The sequence below is a fragment of the Canis lupus genome, chromosome 28 (assembly GCF_048164855.1).
Source record: "Canis lupus baileyi chromosome 28, mCanLup2.hap1, whole genome shotgun sequence".
Lineage (NCBI taxonomy): Eukaryota > Metazoa > Chordata > Mammalia > Carnivora > Canidae > Canis > Canis lupus.
The window spans coordinates 9,819,158-9,843,462 of NC_132865.1; the positions used below are offsets into that span (position 1 = coordinate 9,819,158).

The 24,305-nt window shown below is 39.2% G+C and overlaps 1 protein-coding gene and 1 long non-coding RNA gene across 2 annotated transcripts; both read right to left on the bottom strand.

The window, feature by feature from the left end:
- Positions 1 to 3,257: 3,257 nt before the first annotated feature.
- LOC140619945 (uncharacterized) lies at positions 3,258 to 7,897 on the bottom strand. Its single transcript, XR_012019707.1, has 3 exons — positions 6,267 to 7,897; positions 4,999 to 5,059; positions 3,258 to 3,565 (listed from the first exon to the last, which is right to left on the bottom strand). It is a non-coding gene; the product is annotated as an uncharacterized lncRNA (long non-coding RNA).
- Positions 7,898 to 22,742: 14,845 nt separating this feature from the next.
- TIGD7 (tigger transposable element derived 7) lies at positions 22,743 to 23,920 on the bottom strand. The gene is given in 2 exon segments (XM_072803783.1): positions 22,743 to 23,107; positions 23,110 to 23,920. Coding segments are annotated over 2 exon segments (1,176 nt in total).
- Positions 23,921 to 24,305: the final 385 nt, after the last annotated feature.

The following is a 24,305-nucleotide window of genomic DNA, read 5'->3' on the forward strand; positions in this document are numbered from 1 at the left end:
ACCATACAAAGTAAACCTCCTTTTCTATAAACCATAGATAAAAATGATTGCTTCCGAGCTTATTTATGCATTCATGAATACACACCTAGAAATATATATATATATATATTTATTTTGTTATTTTGTTTAAAAAATGTTTTTGCTTAAATAATATATCATACTTATTTTTCTGCTTTCTTCACCTAACAATATTGCCAGGATCCACACAGACTTACCTGATTCTTTTTACCTGATGCATACTAGTTTGTAGTATGAACTCACTGTAGTTTGTTTTGGGAGGATTTTTTGTTTGTTTTTTACAATAATATGATCAAGCATTCAGCTATTAGTAAAATTTCTTTCCCCTACGCACATATCCTCTAGCCCTTCCATATTTAGCAGCATCCTCTGCCTAGAAGAGTACTAATACATCCAAATAAACCAAACAACCCAGTTCTTAAATTTTAAGATTCTAAGTAAGCTTGGGAAAATTATGGCAAAAAAAAAAAAAAAAAAAAGTTTTAAAGGTCTTTTTTTCTTCTTTTGGCAAAGGAAAATTTGTTTTTGCTTTTGTGTTCAGTTTTGATATTTAAAAGTAAAATTGAACCAGAGCTGAGGAAAAGAGAAAAAAAAAACATAAATTATACCCTAAAGAGATCAGCTGGAGTCAGAATGTTCACTTCCCCTCTATCCCCACTCCCCACTCCCACCAGTGCAGGTAATGTTGCTAGCACTGGGGACAGAAGGGATTTGACAGTCCAGTGTCCACCTCCGTCTTCAGCAATAGAACGCTTTGACTGGTTACCTTGGAATTGATGGAAGGCAGAAAGTTCCAATGGTCAATTATCTCATAATAAATTATCATGACACTTCAATGGCTTAAAACCAATCATGATTCTCTCTCATAGTTTCTGCAGATCACGAACTCAAGAAGGGTTTGAATGGGTGCTCCTGGCTCAGGATCCTCCCATTTAGTTGCAGTCAGCGACTTGTGTGGAATGGTAGGTTGTGGCAGCTGGGCCTGGTGGGGCATCTGTCTCTCTGTGTACAGTCTCAGAGCCTCCCTTTACGGTCTCTACTACATGTGTGCTTGTTCGGGCTTCATCGTTGCCCAGTGGCTTCAGGTTGGTCTGCTGCCTTCCACAGCAGTTCAGAACTCCGAAGGCTAGTGTCCAGAGAGAACAAGGCAGAGTGCAGGCCATTTTCATGACCTCATTCAGAAGTCACACAGCATCATTTCTGTCACATTCTACCAGTTGAGGTGGTTACAAAATCCCGCCTAGGCTCAAGGGGAGAGGATGTGGACCCACCTGACTGATTAGTGAGAGGAATGTCAAAGTCCCATTGTAAGAAAAGCACGTGAGTTGGGAGATAGTGCCAGTGGTTATCTTCTGAAAATGTAATCTGCCACAGGGGAGAACAATAGAGCTGCAGGCCCTCGGATAAGTTTTGTGGCATCTGAGAGTAGAGAGCACTTGCTCCCTACTTCCCTTTTGAAATCTGAGAGGCAGTAAAGCCCCTCTCAGCTATCTTCCTTATCACAGCAAATGCAGTAGCAGTTGGGTTAAAGATAACAAGTGTAGTTCCAGGAAGGGAGGGGGCCCAAGGTAGCTCTTTCAGGCCTCTTGCTGCCTATAGTGGGGAGTTGAAAGAACTGAATTTTCACATGCTCCTCAAAAGATGGGAAAAAATTGGGCACCTGGGTGGCTCAGTTGGTTAAGTGTCCTACTCAGATCATGATCTCAGGGTTGTGGGATCTGTCACAATTGGACTCTGCCTTCAGCACAGAGTCAGCTTGTCCCCCTCTCTCTGCTCCTCCCAACACTCTCTCTCCCCCTCTCAAATAAATACATAAAATCTTAGAAAAATAAATATGGGAAAAAATGCTAAGAAGGAGAGAGCATGGGTACAAGAGAGTCTTCACATTATAAGAGGGCATCTTGGTTGTGAAGAGGAAACAGCTTTCTCTACAGGAAGGCACTGCCACCTTTAAACTAGAAGCAGATAAGGCCACAACCATCCTTGGGAAGGTTATTGTGCTGGGGGTAGGAAAAGGGTGAAGTTTGAGAAGCAGGTATACCAGATGTGCATGTCTTGAGAATGGTATCATACCCTTCAGCAGATGCCAGTGCAACAGACACCAAGCCATGGATACCCCACCCCAAATCTGAAGCTCTCTTAGTACTTGGGAATTTATATGACATTCCAGGGGGAAAGAAAGAGGAAGAAAAAGTCTTGAATTGACCAAGTCTCTCTGTAAGTGACCATTAGATTTTTCTGCCACCAGACTAAATGGGAGCTCATTCCAAAATATTTATCTTGAGTTACAGAAAAATTTAAAATGTTACCAGTTGAAACGAACTAGGGGTGGTGGAAGGGGAGGTGGGCTGGGGGTGGGGGTGACCGGGTGACAGGCACTGAGGGGGGCACTTGAGGGGGTGAGCACTGGGTGTTATTCTATATGCTGGCAAATTGAACACCAATAAAAAATAAATTTATAAAATTTTTTTAATGTTACCAATTTTGTTTTCCTATCTGGGATCTTAGTTTGCAAAAATCATACCCACTATATAACTATTCCCTTATCAATGGGTACTTAAATCATTTCCAAGTACTTACATCATTTCCAAGTATCTGATAGGTACTTAAATCATGCTGCAATGGCAACTTATACATGCTAATTTGTACACATCTATTTCTCTTAAAAAAGATACCTAGAAGTAAAAATTCAATACATTCTTTATGCTATTCAAAGAAACTGTCCCACTCAACCATTTGTCTAAAATTTTATTAGTTACTTGAATGTGAGCCAAGTGAAAGCAAGGGTTTTGTTTGTGGCGTGTGAGTTTTTTTGCACAACAAATATTTGTTAAACAAATAACTTGCATTTAGGTATCAAATAACTATGCTTTCTTGCAATGTTTATCTTTGAGGTAATTTCATGAGCTACTTTTTCTCAAGACAGTTTCTTATTTCCTGAATAAAACTAATGCCACAGCATTCTCATGAGCCAGCGAAGGAAGTTTGAGTAGAAACTGGACTAGGAAGCTGGTCAGGAATCCCTGCTCAAGACTATCAGGCCCATTGCCAATGAAGCAGCAATTTTTTTACAGCAGGATTGCTGCAGGTTTGGCTTGCTAATAGATGCCCTCAGTGGGTAACCCATCAGTCTCCCTGACCTACTCATCACCGTCAATAAATTTGGCAGTAGTCATCACTGATAATTGAAGCAGAGTTTGGCAGAAACAAACACAATCCAGTTTAATTGAGGGATCCATTTTAATTGAAGAAGGGACACCAAGGATATAATCTCCAATTTCACCTTGCGTGACCTAAGTAAGAGGTGACATAGTTCATACAGAACTTCAGTTACTTGCCAGATTTCATCTGCCAGTATCATTTATTCTCTATTTTCAAGTTTTAGTTTGCCCATCTGTCAGTCCAAGGAAAAGAAATTGACCTGATAAATGCTATACCTAATTCTATTAGATGTCAGCAAGGGCTAAATAATACCATGAATTGTCATTGAGCTGTTTAGATTTCACTTCTTTTTTGATCCAGGCCTCTCCAGGGGAATGGAGCAGTGCTGTCATGAAAAAACGTCATAGTAGAAATTGAGTTTTAAAAATCTTAAACAAATGGCTTAACAAAACAAGGAAAATGCAGACCAGGATTTTTCTCTAAGGGAATACTAAAAATCTACATATTTTTTTCAATGAGTCTGAGATTTGAACTTTGAACTAAATATAATTATGGAATAGATAAACCTTGGAGGAAAAAAGAAGTGAGAGGGAAAAATACATCATAAAAGTATCCTTAAGGCTGTTTTGGAGATTCTTAGGATTACAAAGAGTAATCAGTAAGGATAGCAAAGGTTTTGCACACAAGGTCTCGGAGAAAAAAAGGGGGGGGGCAAGAATTCTGTGTGAAAACTTAAATATTTTTTCATTCTTATTTATTTCACTTTGTCAATTGGCCAATCAACAGAGGATGAGTATATTATATAGTTCCCTGCCAGACGAGTCATTTAACTTTTTTTTCAAGGTTTGTATTATGCATGTGTTTCTAGTGAGGGAGGCTTTTAGCATTGCAAAAGGGTATTGGCAATGCAAGATCTTATCAGATTGAACAGACCTAGATGATCTCTTCTGTTCCCGGGCTCATTCTTAGACAACCTTCAGCTCTCCGTTTAGATTTTTTATTTATTTATTCATGAGAGACACACAGAGAGGCAGAGACACAGGTAGATAGAGTAGCAGGCTCCTTGCAGGGAGCCCAATGTGGGACCCCATCCCGGGACTCCAGGATCACACCCCATCCCGGGACTCCAGGATCACGCCCTGGGCCAAAGGCAGGCGCTCAATGTCTGAGCCACCCAGGGGTCCCCAGCCCTAAGTTTAGATGCCTTCAATAGTTTGTGTATGTCAATGTGTATTGAGCCCTCGCTTTATGCTTTATAACCCGCAAGTGCTACTGTGTTCTTTTCTCATGATGACTTTATGACTTGGACACCAATATTAACCCCATCTTCGAGTGGGGGAAACTGAGGCATGATGTGTTAAAACCATATGCCCTTGGCTATCACACCATATGTATGGAATTAAAATACAGGTAGCCTAGGCTCCAAGGCCAACGCTAAACCAGGGTGTGATTAATCCTAGTCCAGGTGATCAGCCTGCCCTTATAGTTCCTAGGGCTTCCCTCATTGTCTTACTTTGAACTCTGCACGGTGGCTGCCTGTTTCCGTGCCTGTCTCTCATGCTAGACTGCAAGCAACTGGAAGGCAGGAATATTTTTTAGGCATAGTTATATTCCCCTGGTGCCTAGCACATTGCCTGCCATGTAATACATGAGCAATAAACATTTTTGAATGAATGAATTTCCTCCTAATGATAGTAAGAGTGAGGAGCCTTGAAAACCAAACTATCTGGGCTCAAATCTCGGCACTGATACTTGCTGCGTGATTATGGGAAAATCATTCATCTCTTCTATGTGTTCGCTCAAGGGTAATAATAGTACCTGCTTCTCGGAGCTGTACAGATTAGGCATCAAAAGTAGGGAGCTTCAGCAGTGCTGCTACCTAGAAAACAATTTAATGATAAAGCCTCACTCACAGATATGTTTCCTGAATGAAGAAAGCAGTACATCAACATAAAAGAAGTTCTAAAATACCATTACTAAGAGTCTATTAAGATGCAAAAGGAGATCACATGTTAATAAGTGAAAGAAAAAAAAATGACATCTTACATAACTGATGAATAGTCTTCACACTTTCGCTCTAGCAGAATTTTGCATACCTGACAAATATCTTTTGCTACACCTTGGGCTTTAGAATCACGATTAGTGACATCAGAAAAAACTACTATAAATCTCCAAGTATTACGACAGGGCCTCCTCGGGGTATTACTTCTGACAGTGCATCTCCGAGGGGATCATAAGAATTGCCAGAGAACCTATTAAAAATATAGAGATCCTGGCCCTACTCCCAAAGAGTCTGATTCTTCAGAACTGAAGTGGGACCAAGGAGTTCGCATTTGGGGATTTGTTGTGTTGGTTTTCTTCTTTTTAACCCGGGAGTCACTGATTTAAAAGAGTTCTACACCACTCAGCTGCATTATTCTCTGTTTCCTTCCCTCTTTTTTGAGGAATGCCCAGGAAAATGAGGCCAAGTTGTGAGATCATCTGGCCACTGACCCCGTCCTGGGTTGTATTTATAATGTTGCTCTTCCCTTGTGCAAGGATTCTCAACCAATCCCACTGAGCGCCTTCTGCTGAAGATTAGTAAATATTGAAAAAATTTTAAATACCATATTAAAAACGTATTAGGAACTTAATATTTAATTTTGTTCTTGATTAAAACTGTGGTTGAGATTATTGACTCAAAAAAAAAGACATGTTTTGGTAAACACTGTAGCTTTTCAATTATTAATTTCCACTAAATAACAAAAGATATGAATGTTATTGAGTTGGTCTCAGACATCAACTTATTTTTTCCTTACATTGATTCATTTGCTTATCATAACCCTGTGACGTAAGCATTATTTTGCCATCTTATTGATTAGGAAACCAACATTCAAGGCAATGGAATAACTTGTCCAAGATTGCGGCCAGTGGAAGGGAGAGCTTATGTTCAGGTCCAGATTTCGAATTCCATGTCCAGAGCTGTTTTCCTTTCACTAGACTAACTAATAGGGAGACATTTCTCTCCTCTTCAGTGAAAAATACATTGCACTCAGGTTTTTTTCTAATGTATTATCAATTTTTCATAACATTTTTGGTAACCTCACTTTTTAGTAGACAGTCTTTTTTGTTCGAATCACTCCACAGCCCCCACAGTGAGTAGGCAGTGAAAACTGGCAGCACAGTCCAGAGTCTGATTTAGTCAAACACCAATCCACTTGTAAAAGTCCTTGGAAAAGAAAAAAATGTCTTTAACGTTTTGCCAACCAGTAGAGAGGAGGCTGGCTTGAAGGTTATATGAGCTTTCTTCCCACAGTTCAGAACATTCTACTTCACAGCTTCAAACACCATTATATATTTTTTTCTCTTGTTTGATCACTTTTAATACACATGCAGATGAATTTTTTCCCCATAAAACACATAAAACTGCTGAGTAGCTCTCCAGGTGGCCGTGGGTTGCATGAAACCTGGCATCTTGGGTTAAGCGGCCTTCTCACCTGACTCAGGATGCTGTCACCAGAAGGGGAATATTTCCAGAAACTGACCAGGCAGTTTCTCTCATGACAGCCACTGCTCCTCCACACCTGCTTCAAGCCCTCTACCACTCCCCATTTAGGAAGTCTCTTGGCTGAACAGACTGAAAAAAATGCCCTCAAAATATATGACTAAGCACTTCCGACCCATATCATAAAATCTAGATGGCATGAGGTGGCTTAGTGACAAAAGTTCTTCTCCAGCCTCGTCCCATGTTTCGTTTTCATTCATTCATTTATGCACTCATCTCATTTGTTCATTCAACACATGCTTTTTCTCATTTTAAATTCCAGTGTAGTTGATATACAATGTTATACTAATTTCAGTTGTACAATATGGTGCTTCAACAGTTCCGTGCACTCGTGGGCTCATCACGACTAGTGCACTCCTTACTCTCCATCACCGCTTTCACCCATTCCCCTCAAACACATGTTTTATAAAAGGCCGCTGTGTGTCAAGCATACACCCCAGGATGGATAATTCAGTACTTACTCTCTGCCCTGAAGAAGCTGACCAAGAGAAGACTCATCACGGCAGCCTGATTGATCCAATAACAATGCCTGAGCATTCTTGTGGAGGCACAGTGGAGGTTCCTCTACCCCAGCTGGGGCTGGAGGCAGAGGGGTTGCTGGACAAATGGAAGCTTCCCAAAGAGGATACTCCTTAGTTGGTTCTGATAGGATGTGTGTGAGTAATCAGAGTGAGGTGAGAGAGAGGAGTAGAATAGGACTCGAGGAAGGGTATTCTAGACAATAAAACCTCATGGGTAAAGACTTTGCAGAAGGAAACTCACGTGTGCATGTGCATCTGTGTGTGGCAGTATGTGTGAGCGTGGGGGTATGAGTGTGTATGTGTCTGGGTGTATGTATGTGAGTGTGTGTGAGATAGTTACTGAAGTTGCTTCATTGTGTCATCAGGGGGCAAAACACAAAAAATATAGAATAGAGGGATATATTCACAGCTGCCATTTACTTCTATTTACTTCTATTTACTGATTGGAAATCCCAAGCTATCCCAAGATGTACCAACTTCCTAAAGCCTGAAAGTAACGAACAACACTACTCAAAATCCTTGGCAACTCTTAACCAAAGACCTGTCCTCTGGGCTTTTGTTTCTTAAGTTGTGAAGTGAAAAAAAGATGGGACTTGGAGTGATGGAGTGTGAAGGTTCTAAGATTAACTGTCTGAGTCTGGATCCGAACTGTTGTTGATGAGTTCTGTAAACTGAGACCAATGACTTCAACTCTCTGCGCCTCTGTTTCTTTGCTTGTAATATGAAGAAGATAATGAGTTCTATCTCGAAGCTCTTTTGTTCATTAAATACTCATGAAGAACTTACATCCTTACCTCGCACAAAAGAAGCACTCGGTGAGTTTTAATTATCACTATAGTTACTATTATCATAAAGAGACTCATTTTGGAATCTAATATTCTAGAACTCTTTAGTGTTCTAGGATATTTACTGCTCAATTCACACTTTAATAAGGTTTCACACAGGTTTAAACAAAGAAACCGACTTTTAGGGTTAGAGTGTCCTGTATCTACCAAGTTTAGCTATGCAAACGTTTTGTGTCTCTCTTTTCTCGTATTTAAATTTTTAAGTGTAATTCATACACTTTCATACACTTCTACAACCAAATTCACCCATTTGAACCCAAGTTCACCCACGACAACTCTGTCACAACAGTGATGGTAACACTACAGTTCCCAATACCTACATGTCATTTGTATAGTTATTCTCGGGATTAAACAATGAAGAAGCATTAGAGGACCCCAGAACATATGGTACAGGTATCTGATACACATACTGAAATAAATATTAATTCCGTTACCCATTTATGCAAATATAAATGCTTAGTATTTAAAGGAGAGAAAACACAAAGGTTAGAGCATATGGAACTTTTTGATGAATCCTGCAGGTGAGAGGACAAGGAGAAATTAATAGGCATTTTATTAAAAGCAAGCAAAATGGAAGTACTGTTACAATCTCTTATGAAATTTGAGATTATCATCTAGATATTTAATAAAATATTAAGAGTGATTGCTTTATGGATATTAGCGGCATCAAAATTATGCATCCTGAATGGTGGGAATACCGATACAAAGCCTAGCAGCCGTGATGCCTCAGGATGTACACCCCGAAGGTGGGGAAGACATCCTCCCTCTATACAATGCAAGAGTATGAAAAGGTGCACAGCAAACTAAAAAGAGGGGTAACCAAAGAGCCATTCTTAGAAATGTAATATTAGCCTATGATTCAATAAACACGTTAAGAAAAAGTCATTTGTGAATGAGATAGAATTAGCTATTGAACTGAACCAATGCATGTACTTATGTACATGGATTAAGCTAAAAGTAGAGGCTTCTAAGCTGAATAGAAAGAGAAATATCATGACAAGGCTTTCCCCGGGCATCACTGAGGGGCTCGGGGTGACAACATGCTGGAAGGATGGTAACTGACAGCATGGATTGCCAACCTGTTCCATTTCCACGCTTACCCTTCTCTCAAGATGCACACAACCGAACAGACTAGGGCAATACCGCCTGTTCTCTCACACATGGACTCAGCCTCCACCCTGCCAGCCACAATAATGGGGTGACCTTTCCATTTAATCAGTAAAACCTAGGCAACTAATCAATAAATATTTTCTGTCTTCCCAAGAAGTGTAAGGGCTAGAACTCATGGAGAGAGCAAAGAAATACTACATTTCATTGGCTCCATGATGATCTTAGTTATAATTTCATGTCAACTGAGAAAGGAGAAACACTTCCAACTAACCAATGAAACAATCATGCCATGCTGATTACAGGGATGCATGAGTTGGTCATACCAATTCTCATTGCATTGGATTTTCTTTTATATTTTGGGAAGAAATTGGCAATATCTTCTTTCTTTGGTCGCCTTGCTTGGATATGATAAGCTGTTCTTTGGCCCACATTTTAGTACAAAATATGACAAAGCTTCAACCACTTGTCACCCTCTTCCTTTCCTAGGTCATTTAAAAGGCTTACTTGTTGCTTTGCAAGAAAATATGGAATTGTAGTCACCACTCCAATCACTAATATCTATTTCACTACCATTTAATTTATGCCCTACCCCTTTATTTCTGTGCACGTCTATATATAAATAATTTTTATTTTATTGCTGAACTATAATGTAATCTTTCTATTTAAGTGACGACTAAATTGGAAGTGTGTATTATTCATCATGCCTATAACTCAGCTGATGTGATATCATCAGGAGCTACAACCAAGTTCACCCATGTAAACCCAAGTTCACCCACGACAACTCTGTCACAACAGTGATGGTAACAACCTGCCGATCGTATGACACATCCTGCTTTCAGCGATGTTAAAATATAGAGGCAAAAATTACATCTGAGAATGGATGAAATGCAATAATAAGGCTTCACTCCTGTCTTCCAAATGTCCATGTATTATTATTTGGAGATAAGACATAGACATATCATAAAATAACCGCAAGTAAGTGACTTATATAACTTTCAAAAAGCTGTCACAGACAATAAAATACTCTAGGACTTCAGCGCAGAAAGATAATACTTAGTGTTGTTTCAGTTTCCTTCCACAGGGAGGAATTCTCTTTGATGTTAAACCCTGTGGTCTTATCCCTACATGCCAAAATATTGCACAGTAATGATTTACACAAGGAAATCAGAGTTTTCCGTCTTAATTCACAGGCATTCAAAGAAATGTGGAGGGTTATAGCACAGTTCAAAAGACAACACACATTGACTATACAGACATGAAATAGCAAGTAAAGAAGGGAGTGTGCATCCTGCATGCAAGGGCTCTCCACACAGACCTCAGCCAGGCTGGCCCAGGTACGGTCTCCCTTATGCTTGGCATATATGTGGATCTGCACTTGTTCATGCTCAAAACATTTTTTCCCACCTCAAATAGTGTCACGTAGCCTCAAACTACCAGCAATTAGAAGGCTCAGCTCAAATTCTTGACAGGAATAATGGGATTTGAGCATTATTGGGTGACAGGAGGGCACTCAGGAGCAGTGGAAGAGAATAGGTCTACAGGGACTGAGAACTGACTGGTGGCCCATTGTCGATGTTATCAACCAGAGGACTTTCGGCATTGTGGGGGCAGCTCTGCAACTCTCCATCCTCTTCCTATGCAAGCCCCACAACCTGTTGCCATAAATAGAGAACATCTTACAGCTATAAACCAAAGGTTATATGTATTCTCTAAATCTGAGCATAGTACCTTGTGCATCACGATTATTCAGAAAGATGTATAGGTGGCATGTGTTATGAGTTGTGTTTTGTGTTTCCCTCAAACAGTATGTTGAAATACTAAACTCACTCCATGGCCTTACTTGGAAATAGGATCTTTTTTAATTTTTTTAAATGTGTTTATTAATTTAATAAATTAAATTTATGTTATTAATTAACAGAGAGAGAGAGAGAGGCAGAGACACAGGCAGAGATAGAAACAGGCTCCATGCATGGAGCCGGATGTGGGACTCAATCCCAGGACTCCAGGATCACGCCCTGGGCCAAAGGCAGGTGCCCAACCGCTGAGCCACCCAGGCATCCTGGATATAGGATCTTTACACAGGTAACCACGCTTAAATGAGACCATTAGGGTGAACCCTAATCAAACATGACTGGTGTCATTGTAAAAAGGGGGGATTTGGATACAGAAATAGACACACAGAGGAGAGATTACATGAAAACACACCGGGGAGCACTATGTGAAGACAGAGGTTAGAGTGATGGATGTGCCTACCTCCCAGGGAGTGCTAAGGAACGCTGGTGGACCTCCAAAGCAAGCAAGAGCCAGGAAGGATTCTCCAACATTGTCAGAGGGAGCATGGCCCTGCTGATGCCTTGTTGCCGACAGACACCCAAAACCGTGAGACAATACTCCGTTGTTGTTTTCAGCCACCTAGTTGTGGTACTTTGCTACAGCAGCCCTAGGAAACAGCTCAGTACAATGTCTTTTACTTCGTGGATTCTTAAGGATGAACAAATGCCAACACTTCATCATTTCTTCAAAATATTTTTAAACACAGGGAAAAGTGTGGAAAGGAAGAGTCAAAATACATCTACTTCTTTTTCATAGGCGACAAGAACTGCGATAGATAGCACCACTTTTGCCTGTGTTTAGTTTCCAACAGCTACCATAGGAAGTGTTGATGTAAATTTGGCTAAGTGGTTGTTTCCCAATGGAATGTGATCAAAACAAAAACAATGTTGGATCACACAAAGGATGTCAAGCATTGCTCCAGTTTTTTTCAAGGGAGAAAGTCATTAAGTGTTGCAGTGGTTAAGGGGCAGTTTCAAACTTCTGCGATTGTTATTGTGCAAGGAAAAGATCAGAATCAAGTAGGAAGTTCCACTGTTCAGGAATCCTGCATGTGGCCGCCTATTGGCCCTCTGGAAATCTTTTTTTTTTTTTTTTTTCTTTCTTTCTTTCTTTCTTTCTTTCTTTCTTTCTTTCTTTTTAATGGAAAAGCTTGTGACTGAAACTAAACACCAGCATCTAAAGCTACTGGTTTTCTTCTTAAGGTATCTGTACACTACTTTTTACCCAAATACTTTTAAAGTTTCCGGAACCAACCCAAAACTCATTCAACATTTCTATCCTCCAAAGAAACACAAAATCTGAGACATTTAGTTTGCAAAACACAAGATATGTTACACTTAAAACACACTTACATGTAAAGTCGCATTTTAATCTAAAGATAACCAATTGTTCCAAAGACTGTTTCAAGAAAGAATTGATTCAGACATTCATTAATACACCCCCTGAAAAGCATCCCAAGGTCAGACTTTATTTATTAGCTGACATTTCAAAGTAGAAATGTATTTCAGTGTTACAGAATTACTTGGAACAGAACCTCTATTTTTAAAAACTCTCCTTTGAGTTTTTGAGTGATCTACGACAACCTAAGCACTAATTCTCTATGAGGTTTCATAGGACGCTAAACAAAATTTAGCTTGTGCTTTAATTCAGATTAAATGACAAAGTGACAATCTGGCTCTGTCTCAATCCAGAGCCCCTTTCGGTTCCTCTGGGATTTGTCACTATGCAGGAAACTAGAACTTTCATTTTCTGTTCTGGTGTCACCTAAAAACTCTCCTGAACTTTTTTGGGTCACTATTACCTTTGAGCCCCAATCCTCTCTCCACCCAACATATTTGCCTCGGCTCTACAAACCTCTTATAACATGGAAGTCACCCAGGAGTCTTTAGAGGTGGCTAAAAGAGAACAAAATATTCTGTAATGTAACAGATAGTAAGAAAGTCTTCTTTACCCAAAATTGCCCTTTTACCCCAAACAGCTCTTCTTAAAAGATCTTGTAAAGTAACTGAAGCGATGTGCTGCTGCTTGGCCCCGAGTTTTCTTACAGCTCTAATAAATATTTCAGTGATGCAGAGGAATGGAGTGTAATCACTTTCCTTTCTTCTTATGAGCTACTTTGGAGGTCCTCCTTCTATGCTAAATGCCTTCAGTGAATACTGCAAGATCTGTGCACAGGTTCGCATCCCATATGAAATTTCACTTGTTTCTCAAAGGATAATAAATCTCCCTGAGATACCCCTCCACTTGGAAAACCAGGTTACCTGTACTGTGTAAATATATAGTATTCCCTAAGTCACGGACTCGATTTTTAAAGGCCACTGGATGGGTTTTAATCTTTGTGATTTTTAAAGTCAATTAATTGCAAGTAACTGAGATGTGTTCTGTTCTGAGACTGTTTTCCACATTCATTGGAATTGATTCTCCCTCAGAGTCAGGTTTGTACTTGCTTTGTTCCTACTGAAACCAATATTTTGGACTCAGCTTTATCTTCACCTTATCTACAGAAATTTCCCTAGGAAAGAATTGCCCTCTCTGTCCCCAGCATTTAGATTCCATGAGACTGTGTATGACACATGGCTTACATTCATCTCTCCAAGTCAGGATTAAAGCTGAGATCTGAAACCTGTATTCCAGTTCAAAATGTCTGTTTTCCCCAGAAGAGCTAAGAGGCATGGTCTCAGAGATTGGCACAAGGTGGGCAAGGGACTAGGAAACGGTGTGGTTCCAGGAAGAAGGTCAAAGGGCTCCTTCTCCAGAGGTCTCAAGTTTTATTCCAATAATTGCTTAGATATGTGGGTAGAGGTAATTGAAATCAACAACAACAACAAAAAAGATTTTTTTTTGCCACTTCTTCCTTTATAAGTGCCTCTATGTTCAAGCCTTTTGTAGACTGACAAAAATTAACAAATGAATATTGATTCTCATCCAGCCCATCTCTTATGTGAGAGGCTTTACTATTTAGCTACCTTGTTTACAATTTTATGTTCTCTAAGTGACTTTTTTGTGAAGTATTTCTGTGGTCACATGAACAATGATAGAACTTTTGCTTTGAGAAGTGTCCAGGACACATTATTAGCAGTCATAACATATGGCCCAGGACGTTGAGGACTCCAACACTACTGATCCACACACTGGAGCAGAAGGAGAGCCGTTTTCTGAGGCAGATTTAACACTGCCTCTGGTTGCAGGGTAGTTCTGTTGCCCACCTTTCTGCAGGTTCTGAGGGATGTCCATTCCTTTCAGGCATTTTCACAGTGAGAGGAACTTTACCCCTATTGTCTGCCTCTTGCTCCATAATCGATTACCTATCTGCACTTTGGGTTCTGGGCCGAAATGACAACTCCAATCTTCTCTACAACTCAATAAAAGTCTCATTAAGAAAGTTAGTACTTACATTCACTTCTCCTATTATTCTAAATGTTTTCTCCAGACTAAAACAGAAAATAAAAATAAAAACAACCAACCCTTGAGTGCTTATTCTATGCCACTGTGCTAAGACACATGCCTAATTGTGTGTTGATAGTGATGTCAGAGGTAGTTGTTAATTATCATCATTTTACAGAAGAGGCATAGCTAGTATAAAAACTAGTATTCATATCAACATGTCTGATCCCAAAGTGAGTTCCCTTTACCATCATAGTACAGTGTTCCTTATCAAAGAACTACATGCTTAAATTGTACTGTTTGGGGCCCTTATGAGTTAGTTTTACTTAACTGCAAGTCTGGCAATGTTGATGATGGTTATTACATAAATGAGGACCCATCAGTAATTACTCCCAGGCCTCTTGGTCAAAGAAAGGCTGAGATTCCTTTGCATAACTGGTTTTGTTTTATCTCAAGAACACCAATTTCCATGTAATTGGTCCTATTTCCTTCTTTGCTTTGGCCACTAGGAAGCACAGAGACAATTGTTGCCAACCTCTAGCAACTACACATATGCACTTCTGCACACCAATCTTACCATAGATTTACTATTTTCCTGCCTGTGCTTTCCCTTTGCCTTAATTTCTCTCATTCACTTATTTTAATCACTTTTTTATTTTATGTTTTTTTTTTTAAATTCAATTAACTAGCATAGAGTGTATTATTACTGTATGTATTTTTTAAACCTACTCAAATCCTTGATGAACATAGTCAGGTTATACTAATGGCGATCTATTCATTGTGATTCTAATTAATTTGTTTGGCAGGAATTTATTAAGTGCATATTATGTTACCAGAACTATTGTGGGTACTGCATATTTACTGAAACCTCCAAAATACAAACATTAACACAATCAGCTATCATCCTAGTATTTGAAATATAACTCCTTATTCTATTTCTTATTCAACTGGTCAAGCAGTGTCTAGCTAAAAATATAAAACTAAGACTCATAGGAACATACTGACTCTGGTATTCCGCTTTCTTGTACTATAATACTCAAAGGTCTTTTAATCTATCTTTCAACTATATTGACTATCCTCAGTTTGAATACTTTAATGCATGAAGGTATGTGGATCAGTTACAAGCAAAACATAGTCACAAACACAGCTATAGTAGCACAAAGCGCCAGGAGTTTCTTCAGCATCACTAGAGATAGTAATTAATCCTCAAAATTATTTGTTTTTTCATCTGATTGATATGCCAATGCCTTTAGACCTCAGAAAGAGAAAGAAAATTATACTTTCTATAACCCATTTCATTAGGCAAAAATGAAATGCAATAACAGAACTCAAATACAAGCCAGAGTTGCCTGTTATGACTACTAATCCAATTCTACAGAGAAAAGAAGAAACAAACTAAGAGATCAGTCAGGATTACCCATAACAGGCATGTTTAATTCAGTTTTGTTATCCTCAGAGTTTATCTCACTCATTGAGTGCTCTGGCCACTTTTGAGAAGGTGAATTAATTATTAAGCAATTTTTGTAAAGCTACTTAAGTCAGCTTTTTCTTTCTACCCCAAGAGTAATGATGCAAGCAAATGCATTCACAGAATAGGATGCAATTAAAGCTTCAATTGATTTCAATTATTGACTATACTTCAGCTAAATTAGCAGTTTAGGATTCATTTTCCCATCTAACTCTAATTTTCTCCACAAAGGAGAAATAGATGTTTTAAACGTGACTATTTACTTGTAAAGTATGCATTTTAATGCTTTTTTGACACTACAGCAACAATTACCCACTGTTTTTCTATTAATAGAGACCCTTCCAACTAATATGCTTATTGATTTTTCATAGTTATTTCCAGAGAAGATTGATACTTAATTCTGTCAAGGCAAAACAAAGTTCCTAAAAGGTCTTGAATTGTTCCTCTTTGAATATATATTCAATTATTTTTTAAATGTTCTGACAATATCTCTGGTTACCTGCTATAATGATTTTAAAATTAGATGAACTACATATTTATATTAGGAAGAAACCTGAGATATACTTACTAGAATAACTCAATCTTTTTACTGAGGGTCACCTGGGTGGCATGGTCAGTTGAGTGTGGGCTCTTGGTTTTGCTCAGATCATGATCTCAGGGTCGTGAGATCCAGCCCCTCACCCGCTCTGAGCTCATCTCAGAGTCTGCTTGAGTTTTTCACTCCCTCTCCCTCTGCCCCTACCCACTGCATGCTTTCTCTCTCTCTTTCTCAAATAAATAAATCTTTAAAATAAATATATTTTTACTGATGTGCAGAATTCAGTGTCAGAGTCATCAAATATTAAATTACAACTCTGCTTAGGTTCTACTCTAGATCTGACCTTTCAAGCCAAAGAATTTCCTTGTGTGAATCATTCGTGCAACCCTGATCGATATTAATGACAAATGAAATTTAAGAGAAGTATTATAATAACAGTTTATACATATGACATTTAGAGTGTTTTCTGTTGTGAGTCACAAACAATCCTTTCCAAAGTGGTTTAAACAGTAACAGGAGGTTGAATCAATCACCAGATGCTGGTGGCTTCACAGTGTCCATTCCAGGCTGGGTATTCCTCCATATTTTGGCTTTACCTTCAGATGGCTCCCTTAATAGAAGGGAAATGGTTCATACATTCCAGATGTCACATTGGTGAGCATAATATTCAGGAAGAGATCATTTCTTTGAGTTACTCTCTGAAATGCAAGCAAACCTCTCCTTAAGAAAACCTCTCATCTCCTTAGTTTGAATTGGGCCTTGCACTCATTGAGAAATAATCCCTGTGGACAGAGAAATGGCATGTCCTGATTGGTCTATGCCTGGGTACCTTAGCCAATCATGGTGGCCAGAGGGTGAACCCGACCTGAATGGCTCTGACCAATCAGGGCTCCCCACTGGACCCAACAGGAAGGTAAACCTCACTGGGAGAACAGACTGCTATGGGAGGCAGGAGAAAAGTGCAGGCTAGGCTGACACCCAGGTGATCACTTCAATTCCTAAACTTCTTTCAGAGTTCTTTTGTTCTTTTATGCACAGGGTAAGACTGGAGGCATAATGTGAAACCCAAGCATACCCAAAAACAGTCCTTAAAAATCGTTGTAGATTGAAGCCTAAAAATTATGGTGAATCCCAATTTCCAATTGCCGAGACTTTACCCAAGTCTTAAACACTGAAATTTGCTTGAATTCTAGGTAAAAGTAAAAGTGGCTTTTTACAGTATTTTCTCACTGTTTTTAAAAAATTATTTATTTATTTATTTATTTATTTATTGCATGACCCAAGTAGGAAGGGGGAGAGAGAGAATCTCAAGCAGACTCCCCACTGAGCACTGAGCATGGAGCCTCACTTGGCTGGATCTAATTACCCTGAGATCATGACCTGAACTGAAATCAAGAGTTCCACACTTAACTGACTGAACAACCCAGGCACCCAAGGATTTTCTCACTAGTTTTAAGAGAAGTTTTGCACAGAAGACTTTACTGCAACTGGCCCTCAGGCTGCCCATTATTCCAGAAAACTCAGCAGGCATGAGGGTTCCCACCTTCTTCATGACTTCGATGAGGCAGCTGCTTCTAAGTGATGTCATTGTGTGAGAATCCAAAGGCAAAGAAGCTGTTAAGTGAGCTAGAGTCTTCTCCCTGGCACAGTCAGGTCATATATCCTTGTCAGGGCATGGAGACAAAGAGACCTGCTAAACTGGCAACTCCTTTTCTTGGATGATTCTAGAAAATACAAATAGATACATTTAAGAATGCAACTGAGGGGGGAATCCCTGGGTGGCTCAGTGGTTTAGTGCCTGCCTTCAGCACAGGGTGTGATCCTGGAGTCCCGGGATCAAGTCCCACATCAGGCTCCCTGCATGGAGCCTGCATCTCCCTCTGCCTGTGTCTCTGCCTCTGTGTAAGATTTTAAATAAAATCTTAAAAAAAAAAAAAAAAAAAAGAACGCAACTGAGCAGATGAGTAGTCTGGTCTCATGAGTCCATACAGGCAGATTAATCCTGATTCAGAAGCAGAGTGAATCAACTATGCCACTAAACTTTATCATTGAATTTTCCTTCTTTCAATGATTGTTAGAAAAGACTGTAATAGTATGTGAGCATCTAGTGAAGGAAGTCTCCTTGAAGGAAAAAAGAGGTCTTAACCCAATCAAAATAGTCAGTTTAGAAAGTTAAGAATAGTAGCCATTACCTATTACTGTAAGGAGTTATTCTTTTAAAACAGTTGAATTCACAGAGTTTTCTACTTGAAACTTTTCCTTTTAAATCTCTCAAAATTGAGTCTCTCATAAATCCCGTCAGCTTCACAAAAAAAATCATCACACCCAACTAATCGAAGTCCTTTCAGCAGCCAAGTGACAAGTCTGCTAGTGCCTCGAGAAAGTCAGAGAAGTAATGTGTTTTGACTTAGGCAAAGTTTTAGACTCTGTCCTACTTGGCATATACTGTAATAATCTGCTTCTAACATTCCACTGGCTGCAGAATGGAATCTGTCAATTCATTCATTCAGTCAGTCAACAAGCATTCTTTGTGCACTTACTGCATGCCAGACATGGTGCTTGGCACAGTCTGAGTTTCCAGCTTTACCACTAGCAGCACCAGCTGAAGCCTGCAAGAAAAGGGAGCGCAGAATAGAGGAAATTAGGGGAAGTGAGTGGGGAGAAGGAAGAGAGAAAGAGAAGAAGGACAGGAGATAAGGAAAAAGAGAAGATTTATCCTTCGCTGGCCAGTTAATGTTGGTAGCTGGCTTCTGTCCTGGCCATGCTCTTGGTTGGTGAGAATGAAGGGGAGAAAAAAGGCAGAGGCAAAATAAGAAGGAGAGAAAACTGCCCAAGAGCTCTCTGCCATCAGCCACGGTGCTGTCCTTAATCTTCACACCATCCCACCACCAGCCCCATATTCAGAGGCAGGTCTCCAGCACCATTTCTCTGATCCCAGAATGTTGGAGACAACTCTAGTGCCTTGAAACTACCAGGGCTGATACAGACGATGTGGTCTTGGCTCCCGAGGATGTAACTCTGAATGAATATTCTGGTAACAGAGTCTCTGTTACCACCTACAGTAGTTCTGTAGAATTCATTTTTTGAATTCACTGACTCATGCATTGGGGAGCCACTATTGTTAGTCATTCTTCTAGGCTGTGGGATGCAAGGATTACATACTAGTAGAAGGACATATATAATAGACAAATAAATTAACAAGAAAGTATTGAATGATAGATTTTTGGAGCTTTACAAAGAATTAAAACAGGATAACAGAATAGAATGACTAGGTGGTTAATTTACATTGGGTGTCAGAAAAAACCTAATAGTTAAGTTGAGTCTACTAGGCAGGTGTTCCCAGTGATATATATATATATTTTTTTTGAACGTCTGAAGGACAAGAAAGAACCAGTCTTCCTAATATCAGAAAGACTAGCATCTAAGTGAGGAAAGAAGGAGCTCCAATGCTCTAAGGTGGGAACACACGTGACTTATTCAAGGATCTCAAGAAAAACCAATGTGATTGGAGCACAGAAGGTGAGAGGAGAGTGGCATGAGGGGAGGTGTGAGAGGAAGTAGAAAGCAGGACAAAAAAGGCATTTTGGGAGAGTAAGGGGCTTGAGTTTTACTCCTGGAGTAAGAGGAGATCATTGAGTCAGAATATTCCAACACATTGGCATTGTATGCTGCTAACATCATCAGTACATGTCGCACTTCTACTCCATGTTAAATTAAGGTTGTGGACTTTTCTGGGATCCAACTCACCATGAGAAAAATTGCATCCATGAGAAAATGCTTTCTGAATTTCAGACAAAACACAGAATTCCAGCATAATCTCTTCAGAACTGATCCTTTGTATCCTGGGTGGGGCTCTTCCCTTGGCTTGGGTATCGTCCCAATAATGCATCAGTGTTTACTTTTATTCTTAATGAAAAATTTGGAAAATGAACAACTATAGACTATTTGAATCGGTAGGTCTCAAAGAGAATCTGGGTTATCATTTCTTTCTTTTCCAATGTATATACAATCTTGCCACTGGCGGAACACATTGGAGAGTGGTCACTTACATTAACTAGTGCTGAGTCTACAATTCTTGAGTCTTGTTTAATTGCTTTAGAATGTTTTCTAACAAAAAGAGAAAAAGCAATTCATGCCATCTTCTCCACAGTTTTAATTAAGGTGACTTTCACCTTGAATTTTTCATAAATCTTTTTGATTTAAGAAGCAGTAGGAATAAATCATCACTACTTCAAAATGTCATTAGTAAGCAAAATGTGAAATGCAATTACATATTTAGTTATTTGTGAAAATTATTCTGTGAGGTTCAGTTACTCTATTTTGGGAAATATATCTTGTTTTTTTATTTTTTTATTTTTTTTTAATTTTTATTTATTTATGATAGTCACACAGAGAGAGAGAGAAGCAGAGACATAGGCAAAGGGAGAAGCAGGCTCCATGCACCGGGAGCCCAATGTGGGATTCGATCCCGGGTCTCCAGGATCACGCCCCGGGCCAAAGGCAGGCGCTAAACCGCTGCGCCACCCAGGGATCCCAAATATATCTTGTTTTTTAGGATTAAGAGATCACTCTAGTATATGTTATGGGCCACATCAATAATTTGAAACAAATCGGGACTTAAATAAATACATAAATGTAAAATGGTCTTCAAGAAACTTAACATGTGAATCCCACAGACCCACAAATCCAAATTGATCAAGTAATTTAGCAAAATTAAAATATGATTTCCCAGTTATGAATACTCATCACACAAAATACTGCCATAACATTTTCAAGAAAATTTATATTACAGAATATTCAAACATACCCAAAAGTAGAGAACATAAGATAGTGAACCCCCAGATACACACCACTCAGCTTCAATAATTATCAGCATTTTGTCCATTTTGCTTTATTATCTAGCCCGACTTCTGACAATTTTAAGAACTGAAAAAAATATATATGCATAAACTGGTAGTTATTTTGATGTTAACTGCAAAATCACTTTCGTTTCTAACACTATTTACCTTTTTATAATTTCCTTATTTTTATCACAAGTATTAGATCAAGATTTCTTAAGTAAGAATTTAGGCCAATTTAAGTAATAATTTACCATATTTTTTTCACAGCATCACATCTTTGAGTGCCTTGTGGGAATTCAATAAGAGATAAGTACTAATTGTTCTGATATTTCCAGATTTTCTATTTCAGAACCTTAGTGGTAAGAGGTTGGGGGGGGCGGGGCAGTGGGTAGCAAATGAGCAAAGAAGTAAGATAAGGCTGATAAGGACAAAACAGGAACTACTTTATTGCTTGATGATACTTGACGAGTTTAGACTGAAGGATGTTAATGATAGGAGAGGAATCTCAAGATCTGGGAATCACCATAAAAGAATAAAATTCTTCCTGGGCTTGTGCCTAATGAATAATCTTAGATTTGTGTCCCAGATGGTAGAATCCAGTCTTACCAATCTCCATATCTACAGCCATTCTTCTATGAAGATTTTTATTTTCCCCATGCATTTCTGTGACTGCATCTTCCTCACTCCCTAACCCCAGTATATTTTCCACTTCATCTACCTGCAGTCAGGGAAATGTTTCTAAAACTCAAGTATAAGCACGTTGAAATTCCCCAGCGGTTCCTCACTGATGTTAGGATAAGGCTGGCTTTAGTATGAGAACTTAGGAGAATTTTTTATTATTTTATTTTATTTTTAAGATTTTATTTATTCATGAAAGACACACAGAGAGAAAGAGAGAGAGAGAGAGAGGCAGAGACACAGGCAGAGGGAGAAGCAGGCTCCCCACAGGGAACTGATGAGGGACTCGATCCCAAGGACCCCGGGTCATGCCCTGAGCCACAGGCAGATGCTCAACCACTGAGCCACCCAGGCGTCTCACAGGGGAACATTTTAAACTTGACTCCAGCTTAACCTCTTTGCCACCACAGTATTTTGTTTGTTTTTGTTTTTTAATTTTTGTTTTGTTTTGTTTTTTGTTTTTTTTATGATAGTCACACAGAGAGAGAGAGAGAGGCAGAGACACAGGCAGAGGGAGAAGCAGGCTCCATGCACCGGGAACCCGACGCGGGACTTGATCCCGGGTCTCCAGGACCGTGCCCTGGGCCAAAGGCAGGCGCCAAACCGCTGCGCCACCCAGGGATCCCAGTTTTTGTTTTTATACTTTAAAGAAACAAATTTATTTTTAAATTGTATGTTTTATAAACAATACATAAGTGGGCAGTGCTATGCAAAGTGAAATAAGTTGATAAAAACAATGACAATTCACAACAGGTCTGCATCACACATCTACAGAAAACTTTAAACACAAGATCTAATTACTAGAAGTTGAAGGCATATGGAAGGAACCCAATACAAGGCCTAGGTTTCAAAAAACTACCAATTCTAGAATGGATTCTACTCTGGAACTGTTTGTTTGGTTTTTTGTTTTGTTTTGTTTTGTTTTTTATTTCTTGTTGCATCTCTTTCAGTGTGAAATGGAACCTTTGAAACTCAAGTGTGGCATCAACAAAGTCAAGTAGGTGGTCCAACCTCTGTCTTACAGCAGATAATTGAAATTCAGCAGTCTGTTCTTCATCTCCTCCTCCTTTCTGAATAACTTCCTTTGTAATTCCACTTTTTGGTTTTGGGGAGCTACCCTTTTCTTCATCATCCCCATTAATCCACACCCTATCCTCGGCCAATGTGTTTCCAACTCCCCACATTTCTCAAGGATTTCTCTATAATCTCCATCTTCTAAGCCTTGAAGATCATATTCAGGTTCCTTTTTGTAAAGATTTTCCCATGCATTTGCTATAGTTATTTGTTTTACTTCTTCTCAACTCTTGGCCCAGTTAAAAACTGCACTTTTTATGTTGTAGATTTTAATCTTGGAAACTCCTTTTTCTCCTTTATCTTGCTCATCATCACTTTCTTCAAAAATTGCAAGACTCTCTTCAAGTTGCTTCCACCTATAAAGTCGTTTGCGGCTCAAGATCATGCCTTGATGCATTGGTTGAATCAAGGTTGAAGTGTTACGGAGAAAGAACATGCATTTTATTCGCACATCCTCACTGCTTAGTGATTTGGTGAAAGAGTGAACCGGAGAACTGTCCAGAAGTAACATGGCCCTGACATCCTCTTCGTGGAATCCTAAAACATTAAGTTGAAAATGCCTGACCTCAGGAACAAAGTTTTGAAAGAATCATTCTGAAAACAATTATCTGGTGAACCAAACATCCTTACTAGGTTTATATATCACAGGTAATGCATTTGTGTCCTCTTTCACACTTTTGGGCAGCTTTGATTTTCCAATAATGATTGACCTTAACTTATGAGTTCCATCTGCATTTGCACATAAAATAGCAGACCACCGTTGTTCTTTGTTTATTTCCCTCCCAGGCAGGCAGATCTCCTTTCTGCTTGCCTGAATGTTTTCTGGCATTGACCTCCAAAAGAGGTCAGATTCATCCCCACTGTACAGTTGAGCTAGACTCAGCTTCCCCTCTCTAATAAGCATGTATAGGTTTTGCCACCACAGTATTTTGAACTCATTGCATGAACTAGGGTGACTGGCCAAGGTGTCTCTTCCTGGGGAAAACTAACTTCACACAGTCTACTTACTTCAAAATGTCCTCTCATTTCCAGTCCTGAGCTTCATCTGTATGAAGTGCTCCCCCACCCCTGCTCCCAGAGCAGTAACCAGGTTATTTATTGTAAAATTTGTTAACTTTATTTCCCAACTAGACAAAATTCCCTGAGGCCAGTGACTGAACTTTGCTCATCACTGCATCCTCGGTGTGTTTCCTGTTGCTCAAAACATACCAAGTGTTTAATAAGTGTTTGTTGTAGAAATGACTGAGTGGAATGAAATACACAATTCTGCACTTATTTTATTTTTTTTA